At 43.2% G+C, this 12697-nt stretch overlaps 1 protein-coding gene across 2 annotated transcripts in view; it reads left to right on the forward strand.

The window, feature by feature from the left end:
• Positions 1-11472, forward strand: part of mettl16 (methyltransferase 16, N6-methyladenosine) — a 21965-nt gene extending 10493 nt beyond the window's left edge. For both annotated transcript variants that reach the window (XM_070970431.1, XM_070970430.1), the window contains exons 5-10: positions 1-93; positions 317-459; positions 3163-3232; positions 4716-4805; positions 10065-10238; positions 10462-11472. The exon at positions 1-93 is cut by the window's left edge and continues 23 nt beyond it. In XM_070970431.1, coding sequence (XP_070826532.1) covers positions 1-93; positions 317-459; positions 3163-3232; positions 4716-4805; positions 10065-10238; positions 10462-11139 — 1248 coding nt within the window. In that variant the 3' untranslated portion in view covers positions 11140-11472. The remainder of the gene's footprint in view (positions 94-316; positions 460-3162; positions 3233-4715; positions 4806-10064; positions 10239-10461) is intronic.
• Positions 11473-12697: the final 1225 nt, after the last annotated feature.

Here is a 12697-nt window from a genome sequence, read left to right on the forward strand (position 1 = left end):
CTACTGATGGACGCCTTGAAGGAGGAGACAGGAATAGTGTACGACTTCTGCATGTGCAACCCTCCTTTTTTTGCCAACCAGCTGGAAGCAAAGGTAAGACTTTCCCTGCCTTTGACATTTTACTGGTGTTCTGTCTGAACATTTATATTATAAAAAGACAGTCTTCTTTGAACATACTGTTTGGTTTGTGGAGAGTAAACACACTTGTTGACGGGCCAGAGGGAGCCTGACATGAAACACTATTTGTTTACACGATAGTAACTGGCTTCTAATAGGATTTCATCTTAATCTCTGTCTGTCTTGGTGCTCTGTCCAGGGGGTAAACTCTAGGAACTCACGGCGACCTCCTCCCAGTTCAGTGAACACGGGCGGGGTAACAGAGATCATGGCGGAGGGCGGGGAACTGGAGTTTGTCAAGAGGATCATTCATGACAGCCTGCAGCTCAAGAAACGCTTACGGTGAGAAAAACAGCAGGACAGAATGAATCAAACATGATTTTTATCCCCCTGGTTGCTGGTGTATTTTTTTGTGAGCCTAAACCAGATTTATCAAGCCCAATCAGAGACAGATGCAGTAAGTATTCATGGTCACACAGCAACATAATGGATGAACAAGAGTGCTGCAGTTTTGTCCTCTTTGGAGAGGCTTTGAGAGGCTTAAATGGCCGCTGAGAGCACCAGTGGAGGGGAGACACCGAGAGGTGAAATGGGCAGACGGGTCGCTGCACATAGATGGAGCTGTCATCCAGAGTTGGTTTAATGATTTTGGCACACGCTCACCCTGTGCTGTATCCGGGAGCCCACAGGGAACAGCTGTGTTTGGCTGGGTAGGTGGGGGTGTCTCCAGTGGCCGTCACCTTACCCTCCCCAGTTAACCAGGGCTGTCTCCAGGGCAGCGGAGTGAGACACAGATAGAGGGAGCTGCAGAGTGGTGCTATTAAGGCTGATTAGACATGCCACACCTGCTTGGCCCACGGTGTTTGTGCGTATGTGTTTGTGTGCGCCCGTGCACACTGCAGGCAGTGGTGTATGTTTGCATAATGTGTCACTTGAAAGACGAGTGGCCCTAAGAGGGATGTGATCTTAACACCTGCCTGCTCTTCTGCGGCTCTGCGTTTCACTCTTGTAGTGAAGACAGGAAGTGAGAACGAACCCAGTCTCATTGAACAGGTTTGACGCTCGGGCCAAACCAACTGGAGCTGGCTGTCACTCCCAAACGCATGCTGGGACACCACAGCCACCAGGTGTCCATGGAAACGCTGCCAACTTCACCGATTGGTCCTTTGAGACGCCCCACACCACCCTGCCTTGCTCCTCTCTCCCTCTTCTTTCCACTGAAGTGTAATTACTGTCAAACAGGGGCAAGCAATCTTAGTTCCCAGTATAACACACATCCAAATGGCCAAAATCCACAGTTAGAATGAGGTAATACTCCTCATTTATCATGCCATTGATATGAAAATTACCATCTCTGGTAATAAGATTGTAATCATGCGCCTGTGCTTCAACATGTGAAGAGAGACAGATGAATATGGATGCTAACGCAGCTGCACATGTTTGAAAAGCCGCTGGTGGAGGAGGGAAGCCGGGGAGCCGCTCTGGGTGTTCCTCCCCACAAGACCAAAAGTGGAGGAACATCTGTGAATATTAGAGCTGCTCAATATTTCATTCTGTCTGCTGAGGCTGACATGTTGCTCTCTCCTCCCTGTCACCCCTCTGGGCATCCTCATACCTCCCTAACCTCATTCCAATCATCGTCCTTTCTCACTGTCATTCACACGTTAAAACGGCTTTTTAAGGTGCGATTTCATCTGCAGGAGTGTGGTGTGACTGTAGCTTTGCACATTAAGGGACGTGGCTGGTTTACAAGGGCTCAGCTTTGAACACAAGTCAGAGGTCCTTCCTACACTTGTTTACATCTATATAAATCTACCAAAAACCATGCTTTACATAAAAATGTTAGTATGTGTAAATTACTGTGCTATTAATTTATTGACCCAATTGAAAATCACGTGTAGTATCCTTGATAGAAACCTGATGTTTAAAGATTATGTTGCGTTCACATCTTTAGCACAAAGAACACTGTCCTTTATCCTTGACTGCGCTTCAAGTTTTTTTTAGGAAAAAAATAACTAGAGCTGCATCTATTTTATCATCAATTAATCTGTCAGTTTTTTCTTAATTAATTTATGAATCTTTTAGTTTATAAAACACAATACAAATGCCAATCAAAAGTTTCCAGAGCTCAAGGCGATGTCTGAAGCTGGAACCACAGACATTTTGTCTTGATAAATGATTTATTATAAAGATTGTTGCTGATTAATTTTCTGTCAACCCATTATTTTACCCAATAATTATGCAAAGGAGGCTGCAGTTCTTTGTTTAAGCCCGAGGAGAGCCTGCAGTCTTCCCTACAGGCTGCCTACGACGCCTATAACCTCAGCCAAGAAGTGGAGAAAGTTTGACCTGAGAGACAAAACGCCGGACAAGAAAAAAAACCCTGAAAATTCCTTGTTGCAGCTCCAAAAGCTCATTGCTGTGACTGCACATTTGAAGGCAACTCAGATGAGTTTATCAACATTTCGATCAACTCAGAGCATCTTTCAGCAGAGTTTTGGACAGCCAGACGACACTGTCAAGAGTCAGTCAAACTCACCAATAAAAGTATGGGTGTGTGTATGCACAGTTCTTTACAGTCTTTTTTTTTTAACATTCAATTTTTGGCTTTTATGACTTAATTAAAATTTATTTGAATGAAAATATACAAGATTATCACTTTATACAATGTCTAGTGAAAGCTACGCTAACCCTGACTGGGTAACTTGGCCAGTCCTCCCCCCAGACTGACTCCCTGATGTGTTCATCACCTCCATCTTCCCCAACTGAACTCTACTGCTTATTGATCAAGACCAACCTCATCTCTTTATTGCACAGCAGAGATTATTGATCAGGCCTCCACCACAGGGCGACTTCAAAACAGCTTTTTTCCCTCCGCCATGGACGAAACTCACCCGGATATTTTTCCTGTCTCTCATGTTTGACTTGGTCTGTGTGTTGCTCCCCAAAGCTCACCTTGGCTTGTTTGATCTCTGCTTGGCAGCTCATGCCCGGGCCGTCAGCCACCAACACACAGCTGGTTAATATGGATTCTTCTTTCTGCAGGTGGTACAGCTGCATGTTGGGGAAGAAATGTAGCTTGGCACCTTTGAAAGAGGAGCTGAGGAAGCAAGGGGTGAGTACCCAGAAAGGCAGACGCACGAATACATCCTGCATCCACATCTTTTGATCTCAGTTTGTTCATGCAGGAATGAGCCCCTCCTGTGCGTGGTCAGATAGTAGCTTGTTAAAACAATCTTTACCTCCCCTCTCAAACCGGCGCTCTTGTGGGACTGCGTATTGACGTTTGAAACAGATGGTTGTCAATGACAGGGCAGCAGATACCCAAAGAAATATAACACATCAGCTCTTTCTGATATATGCCAGCTAAGCAGCATCACAAATGAGCCATGAAGGAGCTGATTTCTGTTTGCAGTGCATGACTGGATCACATGGCACTCTGTAGCTAACGTGCATTAGCTTAACTAATAATCCGGCACATGACTCCTGACTGCTGCTGGCCTCTGGTCCTGTGCCACTCACTTCCCTCACATGCACAAAAAAAAAAAGAAGAAGAAGAACCTTCAGCACGCCCTCCACGTCTGCACCTGCCATCTCTCAAACCTCCTTCGGAGGTTTTAGGGTGCTGTCGATGCTCATCACAGTGAGTACAGCTTTGGCTGGCTTCCAGAGAGGAGACTGCAGCCCCATTTTAAAGTGTGTGTAAACAGAAACCTCACCTGGTTAATATGCTAATGCTTTTATCACCCATTACTTGATCTTCTCTCCAGTGCCTCCTCGTCTCTCTCTCTCTCTGTCTGTGTTTTTTAATTTAGCAAATGTGCGTGTTGGGTACAGTCTCAGATACAGAGCTCTTTGACCTCTGGCCTTTTTGTCTTTGTGCCCCTCCTCCTCCTGTTTACTGAAGCAGTCCTGATAGGCAGTTAAAGTGCTCTGTTAGCACAAGGGTTTCCACACCACATGTGTATCTTTTTCACATTATGGATCTTTATTGTCTCTCCCACAATTAGAGATGCTCACAGCAAGAGAACTGAGTTTACATCAGACTGTAGTCCATTCAGCTTCACCAGAGCTGCAGACTGAGCATGCCCAGTTTACGTTGCATCACGCTGTCAGAGGTCACCATGTCGAGGATTCATTGAGTGTTTTCGAGGATGAGGCTTCAGAGTCAATTCTGTTGAAAGGGATGTGGTTATGCTGAGCTGTTTGACATTTTATCACATCTACGTATCATAATGTCAGATCTCTGCCTCACTCAGAGCAGCCAGCTGCTTCAGTGGCTCCAGCTGTTTGAAGGTTTAATGATGGAATATAGTTTAATGCTATTTTTATCTATCGCTTTATTCTATGGGTAATATTTGTTTAATCAGCGTTAATATGGACCGGCATGAAATGACCCTTAACAGGGAGGCAACCATATTTCTTCCAACAGATGTAAAATATATAAGGTAATTAGAGGAAGAAGAGGGGAATTGTGTTTCTGCTATAAGTTCCATCGTATTCATTGTTTTTGTACTGTAGAAGTTTCCGTGGTGCAGTCATCTGCTGCATGTAGCTTGTGTGACTGTTTTCTGTTTTTTCTATTCTTTTTTCCTCAGGTGCCCAAAGTGACACACACAGAGTTCTGCCAGGGTCGGACCATGCGGTGGGCGCTGGCCTGGAGTTTCTATTATGATGTGATTGTTCCGGTGAGTCTGTGCAGATTTCACTTCTGTCCCACATTCACTCCTGCTGCACTCTTGAGACCCAGCAGATTGTTTTTTTGGTCATTACGGCTGAGTAATGAAATTCAGCACCTTCACTGTACCATCCAATAAGCTTCGATACTTTAGAATATTGAAAAATAGACTTTGGTACCTTAAATCAATGCACAGGTGAGTAATCTATCTATCTGCTATTTGAACTACTCTGATGCTGCTGGATGTTTCCAAAACCCCAAAGACTCCACCTCAATAATGCACCACCTCTGTCCTGCTCCATCCTCTCACCCCTCACCAGACTGTGTTCTCTTTCCCTCCAGCCCCTGTTCCATTAGAAGCACTTATTCCTCCCTCTGGGAGATGTTTATGTGATTTTTAACATGCTGTATCCAGGCAACAGTCACCAGGGCAGGACTGTGTGCATACAACACTGAACCATTGTCTTGTCTGGACAGTGAGAGAGTTAGAGGGACAGTGAAATATCCAGAGCAGTTGAAGGACTGAGACTGTGTTGGAGTGATGATAGGTTGAAAATAAAGTGTGGTGGGAGGCGGTCAGCAGGTGCAGTAGAGGCTGTGTAATGAGGACTGTTTGTGTTTTGCTGGACTCGTCTCTGTTTTGGCCTTTTCAGCAGAAAAGCAGTTAAGCAGAATGATTGGCCTACATTTCCTCCTTCAACACTCCTCCTCCTCCTCCTCCACCATAATTTACACTCACGAGCTGCTCGCCATCATTACAAGGCACACCCCTCAAGCATGTGTGTTTACTGTGTGTGTGTGCACGCACGCAAGCTTGTTTCGACAGAAGTTTCTGCATGTGTAGTTCCTTGCATGGTTGACTACCTAATTCTGCCTCATGCGTGCATTCCTATGGCCGTCTGGTATATGTATGCACAGTATATGTGTATGGGGGTGCTCATTAATGTTACATATAGACTTTAACGTATGTGACATGCATGCAGCCGTGACCTACTTAACCCTCTTGGTACCAGGTCAGCCTGCAAACTACTATTACTTCCATGACTTCACATCTTCTCGCTCTTCCCCTGGTTTCTTTTAACGTTATTTATCTGTGGATTCACAATGTTAACTTAGATCTCATGTAGGGAGCTGCTCCCAGTCAGCAGCGTTTGGAATAGATGGACTGAAGCATAAACATTTTACAATAAATCATGGGAATGATCAACTTTTTTGGAACCAGCAGTGACCATATTTGGATGAGAGGGTGGAGCTTGGGAGTATACACATTGCTGTGCCTCTATCCTGATTGGATCTGAGAAAAAACCCCAGGACACACCGTAAACACCTGAGCCACGCCCTAAAGCGTATCCTCCTTTATTGTCTTATTTTACTTGAAATGGAACCGTAAATTACAAAATGAACAACTGAGATCATAAACTCATTAGGAAAATATTTAGTGAGGAAATAAATCACGTGAGAAGTAAGCTCATTTTCTCATAAACTTGCATATAATCATTTTCTTTTGACAACCAGTGTCACCCCCTCCTGGTCTTAGGAAGAAATGCAGGTTTTAGGCATTTCCGCATTGGCTTGACTTTCCATACCAAGAAGCTCTGTCCAGTCATTATACTGTCTATGATCCACAAACAAATCTCTGATTGAACTGTTACAGTGGAGTTGCTTTGTGGCTAATGTAGACACCGGTTTTAACCACAAAGGAGGCATGTGGAGCAAAAAGGATATCTCTGGTTCTGCTACATCAATTTTGATCTTGAACTGTCCATTGGGAGAGTGACAGTGTTATCGGAGTTCAGTGCTAAATAATTGGTGCACTATTTAAAATCAATATCTCGTTACAGCTTTTTTTTTTTGTCTGTATTTGTCACTTCCTTGTACAGCCTCCTCCATGTTCCCTTGGTACATGACAGCACAGTTGTTTGATGTGACATAATGTCTTTTATGGTTGACGTTTCCCTGAGAAGCTTTTGTTTAGTGCAGCTCCAGAAAGCATGAGTATGGTTTTACCTCCAGGTCACCACAGAGCCTCCAGCACTACTACTCCAGCTGTTGAATACTTCGATTTTGATCAGGGTTTCATGAAGAAATGGAAACAGAATTTTGCTTTTTAAAGGTGTAATAACATACATGAGGTCCTGACGTTTGCGGTAAAGATGCAGAGGGTGATTAAAGGGAGAGAACGGATGGACTGCATTGAAAAAAACAAGATGCTGATTTAAAAAAAAAAAAAAAAAAAATCCATCAAAAACAGACAAAAGGATGGAGACTGTGGACTGTGAGATTAGAGCACATGCAGACAGAATAAAAGGACTGGTGGATAGAATAGACTGCTCAAGGCTGCCAGGCTTTATCTGAGCCCCGGGGTGTGTTGTTGATGCGCGTACAGGCCTCTGACAGGAAGGGGGTTCAGGAAGGTCCAGAGGTCAGGAGTCCATGCAGGGGTTTGGGGACTTGACTGAAAGGAAATGGGGGTGGGTAGGAGACGGGTGATCAGAGTTTACAATGTTTGCCTGAAGGTGAAATCTGCAGTGCTTTGTTTCTCCTTTGTGTGTGTGTGTGTGTGTGTGTGTGTGTGTGTGTGTGTGTGTGTGTGTGTGTGTGTGTGTGTGTGTGTGTGTGTGTGTGTGTGTGTGTGTGTGTGTGTGTGTGTGTGTGTGTGTGTGTGTACTCAGGAGGTCAAGATGGATGATTGAATGACATTATATCTAGAGAGAACAGCTCTTATTGAACTTGTAGGCTCTTACTACACCTGATTTTCAAAATTGGTCCAGACTTGTATTGTGAAGTTGTGATTTACCCATATTGTGTGTGTTGGTGTGTATGTGTGTGAAAGCGAGAGGGAGATGAGAGTCGGTAAGTGGGATTAATAATGGAGCAAAAGAGCAGCAGAGTCAGGAGAGGATGGGATTCAGTGGAGAGGTGTGTATGTACAACTGTGCACGTGGATTTCTCACTTTTTGTGAATCTATGTTTGTGTCTGTGCACATTGACTCTGTGTGTGCGTGTTTGTGTGTGTGTGTTTGAATCTGTGTCAAGGATGCTCCATAGAAAAAGATTTGTTTGGCTTGATGGATTTTATTGATTTCCATTCCTTGTACAATGAGTGAGCTGCAGGGTTGGCAGAGTGTGGAGGAAAAGGGGGAGACGTCTGTGAGAAACAACAAGAAATAAAGGAGATCTAACAAGCAGCCACACAGGGCAGCGTCCATTGTCAGCCCATTAATTATGTCTTCTAAACATGCATCTACATGGACCATAATTTTAACTAAAATCAGTCAATCAATCAATAGATGTTCAATCAAGATTGACAAACCTTTTATTGAAAGTGAAGCTTTTTTTCATGAAATTGAAGCAGATGCAGGGAAGACGTGAATGTATTTACTATGCTTAAACTATTAAATAAAGAGAAAACATATATTATGAACTACAGTTTTAAAAAAAAGACTGCAGAGTCTTTGGATGCAATAAAATGAATGATTAATCCAAACTTGACTCTCAGATCAGTGTAGCAGTGTGAAGGTCACAGTCTGCTCCTTCCCTCCGCTGTTTGTAGGTCAGTCGGCCATGCTGTCTGCTCCGTCACAGTACAGTGCAGCTGCAGACCCCTGCTGTCTGCCCACTTTCAGCCAGCCTGCAGTGACTTTGCTAGTGCAGCGATGACATATTGGCTGCAGTGGATGCGTCGGGGACGGTCGCTGCAGAGCGTCTGTTGTGCTCAGACACGGCTGGGTAATGACCTCCACCGCCATCACAGCGTGACATTAGAGGGGATTAGAAATAAGGAGCAGCGTTTAATTCGCAGCAGGTTCAGGAGGAGCTCGTGTGGTTGGAGTGCCCTCTTGTGGTGTGTAGTGAACATGCATTGATGCTCATCACAGCTTGTGAGGAGTAATGATGTGTATCTCTTGCTCAGCTACAGACAATTAACTGGGTTCATTATTCATTACATTTGAACTTATTAGAGAAAAAAGAGAGCTTTTCATGTACATTGTACTTCACAGAGATAATAGAAAGATGAAGAAATAGTCAGAAAACATTGCCATCCAGGTTAGTAACTGGATGGTATGTCATTAGATAATAAGATAATTATAGGTTGTAGCTACTGTAGATGTGATCCAGCAGTGAACAGTTAACAGTAAAATGATCAAATACAGACAGCTGTGAGTTTTTAATGCTAAGCTGTTGAGAATTAGGGAAGATCTTAACTTCATGTTTTGACTGATCAGCAGAATTGGTGATTGATGAGAGGTAGTCAAAAAGCTGCAGCTCTAAGGAAAAAGATTAACTTTGATAGGTCTGTGAGGTAAAACCTGCGAGTCCTCATCTCCTGCAACAGTTTTCTCTCTCACTTCAGCCACCCAAACGTAGCTCAGTTTTTGTCACTATTCCTCAGACTTGCACAGTTCTTTCCACCACTTGTTTACCATGTGTTTTTATAATATTGACAAAAGTGTTACTATTTGTTGTTGCTGGTTTTACCGGCGAGTTTTATTATATCTATTGGTCGGTAAGAAACTACATGTTATACCTAATGTCTTAAGTATGTGTGCTGTTTTATCAGCATGTGCACACTTTTTTGCTTGTCTATTGTATCAGTGTACTCTTATGACTCCCATGGCCGGTGGAAATGGAAGATAATGCATGAGGACATGTGTGGAGGTGAAAAATCATGGGCAGAAACAAAGAATATGAGACCAGCAGCTTTGTTTTCAAATTTCAAAATTTTCAAATGTCACACAGTTTAGAAGTTCATACATGTTTCCTGTGGAATTAAAATCACAGCTAACTGTGGTTTGGACTTCAGTGATAGATATGTGACAGTATTGAAGTTAACAGTGCAGCAAGAGTGTATCTAAAGTATGACATGAATGAAGTAGATAAAGTCAAAAACACAAGAGCTGTAAATATTTCCAGGTGCAAGGGGGCAGATATCAGTGGCATCTAATCTTCAGGATGTGATACTGTGTTTTCTTTGGCTGGAACATAAATTCCCCTCTATTATCATTTGTAATGTTGACTATCTTATTGATCTCGAATCTATGTTTTCATGCATATTTCATAATGAATCATGTGCCTATCAATCTTGTTGGCTATGGTACCACAGGTATCTTAAACAGTGTTGACTCATGCCTGTGGTTCTTCTGTCTGACCCTCTGTTTCTGGAGCTGTTTTAATTTGTGTCCTTTGTATTTTACATGTCCAGAATACCCTCTGTTACAGACTGTTGTTTAATTTTCTCCTGATCTCCCTCTTTCTCCACTCTTCTCAGTCTCCTCCCAGTAAGAAGCGTAAACTGGAAAAGGCACGTAAACCCCTGTCGTTCACACTTCCAGAGGCAGGACTGAAGGCGCTCCAGGCCAAGGCCTCGGCTTTAGGCTTTATTGCACACAACCCTGTGGACAGCATCACTGCTCTGCTGGAGAAAACGCTCACTGACCTGCGGGTAAGCTTTAGGGCTGCTCTGGCACCGTTAGAAGAGGATTATCCCAGTCTCACCCTTGCTGAAGTGGTAGATCTGGGGGACATTACTGGTGCTAAAATATTCTGTCAGGATCTGCTTCATGACCTTGTAACACTAAGCGTTTGCTTCAGTAAAAACAATGGATGAGTTTAATACATCAGCCTTCTCAAATAAACCTCATCGTCTTCTGTGTGTGGCTCTGCAGGTGCTGCACAAACGTGTCCCATGCAGGGAGCAGGAGCATAGCCTCTTTCTAACGGCTGCAGAGAACACTTGGATCCACGGACGTCAGAAGAGGCGTGAGGGGGCGCGTCAGTTGCGAGAGCTTCCCAGAGCACCTCACTGTACTGGAACCAGCTCTCAAACCACTGTGGCCACGTCTGTTCCTGCAACAACCCCAGCAACGCAAAACCCATCTGCCTCTGTACAAGACAGCAACACTCAGGATGACAGTGCTCAAAGCAAAACTATGTCTGCACAGGAGCCAGCTGGTCAGGTGCAGCCTGCAGAGCAGGTGGACAACGGCACCTCTTCAAATGAGACAAGTAAAGATGTAATGCACAACCCAGCTGGAGAGCAAACAGAGGACTTGAGAGTTGTATCAGGGGAAGATGTGGACATGGAGTCCTCCACCTCCAAAGAAACAGGGCAGGAAACTGGCCCAAAGGAAGCACCTGCTGCAGCAAGTGAACCACCCCCAAAGCAACCCCTGAGCCGTGGTGCAGTGGAACACTTCCTGTTAAAGTGTCTGCTGAATGTGATGCTCGAGGACAGCAACGCAGTGATTGAGATGCACTGGGTCGAGGGTCAGAATAAAGACCTGATGAACCAGCTCTGCACATACCTGAAGAACACACTTTTAAGGTCTGTTGCAAAGTCCTAAATGAGAAAAACTGATCCTTTTCTTTTTAAATAGCAAGATGTGAAAACACAGCGGCTAAAACTTTACAAATATTATTTTTAGAGATGATTATTGACTGTGCCCGTTTTTGGGAAGTTAAAAATGAATATCATGTACAAAGCTGTACACAGCTTTTGAGAAGTTTGGAAAGCATCAAGTTAACTGTGATTTCTGGACGTTTATTCCAGTTAATAATCACAATGACATGTTCATTAATCAAAGTTTCTTGTACAGTTTACCTAACTGTTACCTAGTACATACTTTGGTGTTTTTTGCTCAAACGTTTGCAATAAATTTCCATTTTTCTAACATGTTTGTTGCTTCATGATGCATCCTTTTTGCACCATCATGCATTTTTGGTGTGTCATGATTTTTTTTATAATGCAGTATCCTAAAATGACCACAAGGGGGCAATATGCACGTCTTCTATAAGGCACTCATCAGGTTATTTTCTATTAAGATTAAATCCTTTAATTGCTGCTTTATGTGACATCATCTTTATGCATGGCTTTGGAATGACACACTGAACCCGACGCTGCTTGATAGTTGGCACACCTTAAATCTACACACAGCCTGTGTAATACAGGATGTTCCTGGAGTCCCTCAGTCTTTCCTGTGCCTGGAGAACCCTTAGATTTGTGATCCATTATTATCACTCTGTTGTTGCTGACATACTTCCTGCCTGGAACTGAGTGAATAACAGGAAAAGAGGCCTGAATATCCCGGGCCATGTGCATGCACGTGCACATTCATTGGTGTGTTGCAAGCAAAAACACAGTTCCCACTTGTACTACATGTCCCTCGGTTTCGGCAGGACTTTGACACCAGCAGCCCCTGTGTGTGTGAGAGTCATATGAGAGCAACATCAATGTTAAAAACAGGCACTTGTCCTACTGTTTGTTACTGATGCTAACAATAATAATAATATGCAATTTTAATGCTGCTTTCAAACAAAGGTCATGATAACATGCATTTAATCTGAATTTATTTGTTCATGGTTGGATGTGCTGCGGTGTAAAGAGGAAATTAGTCTGGTTATTCCTGGAATTGGTCTAATGTAATAGTAATTACATGAATAAGTCAACTAGAGCTGAAATGATTATCTGATTAACTAAGTGACAGAAAATTAATGAGCAAGAAGTTTGATAATTTATTTAGTTCCTGAGTGATTAATCAAACATGCCAAACATTTGCTGGATCCAGCCTGTTCAAGAAACTAATTTGAAAACGTCACCTTGGCCTCTGGGAAATTGTGAGTATGTCCCAATTTTCTGATATTTTAGAGAATAAATGATTAATCATTCACTGAAAGATTTATAAAAAAAATATAATTAATCCATAAATAACTGTTAATTGTGACCTTAAAATGAACAAATACCAACGAAATGTGTTGTGTGGGCAGGTTTCACGCATATCATATGTCTGCCTATCTATATTTGAATCCCCCCTCCAAGTAAATCTAACAGTTAGTGAAGTTAGAGCCCTCATTTGTTGCCCTGTGTGCAGCAGTGGAGGAAGTACTGTCATAAAATGATGTACA

Source organism: Chaetodon trifascialis, chromosome 9 (assembly GCF_039877785.1).
Source record: "Chaetodon trifascialis isolate fChaTrf1 chromosome 9, fChaTrf1.hap1, whole genome shotgun sequence".
NCBI lineage: Eukaryota > Metazoa > Chordata > Actinopteri > Chaetodontiformes > Chaetodontidae > Chaetodon > Chaetodon trifascialis.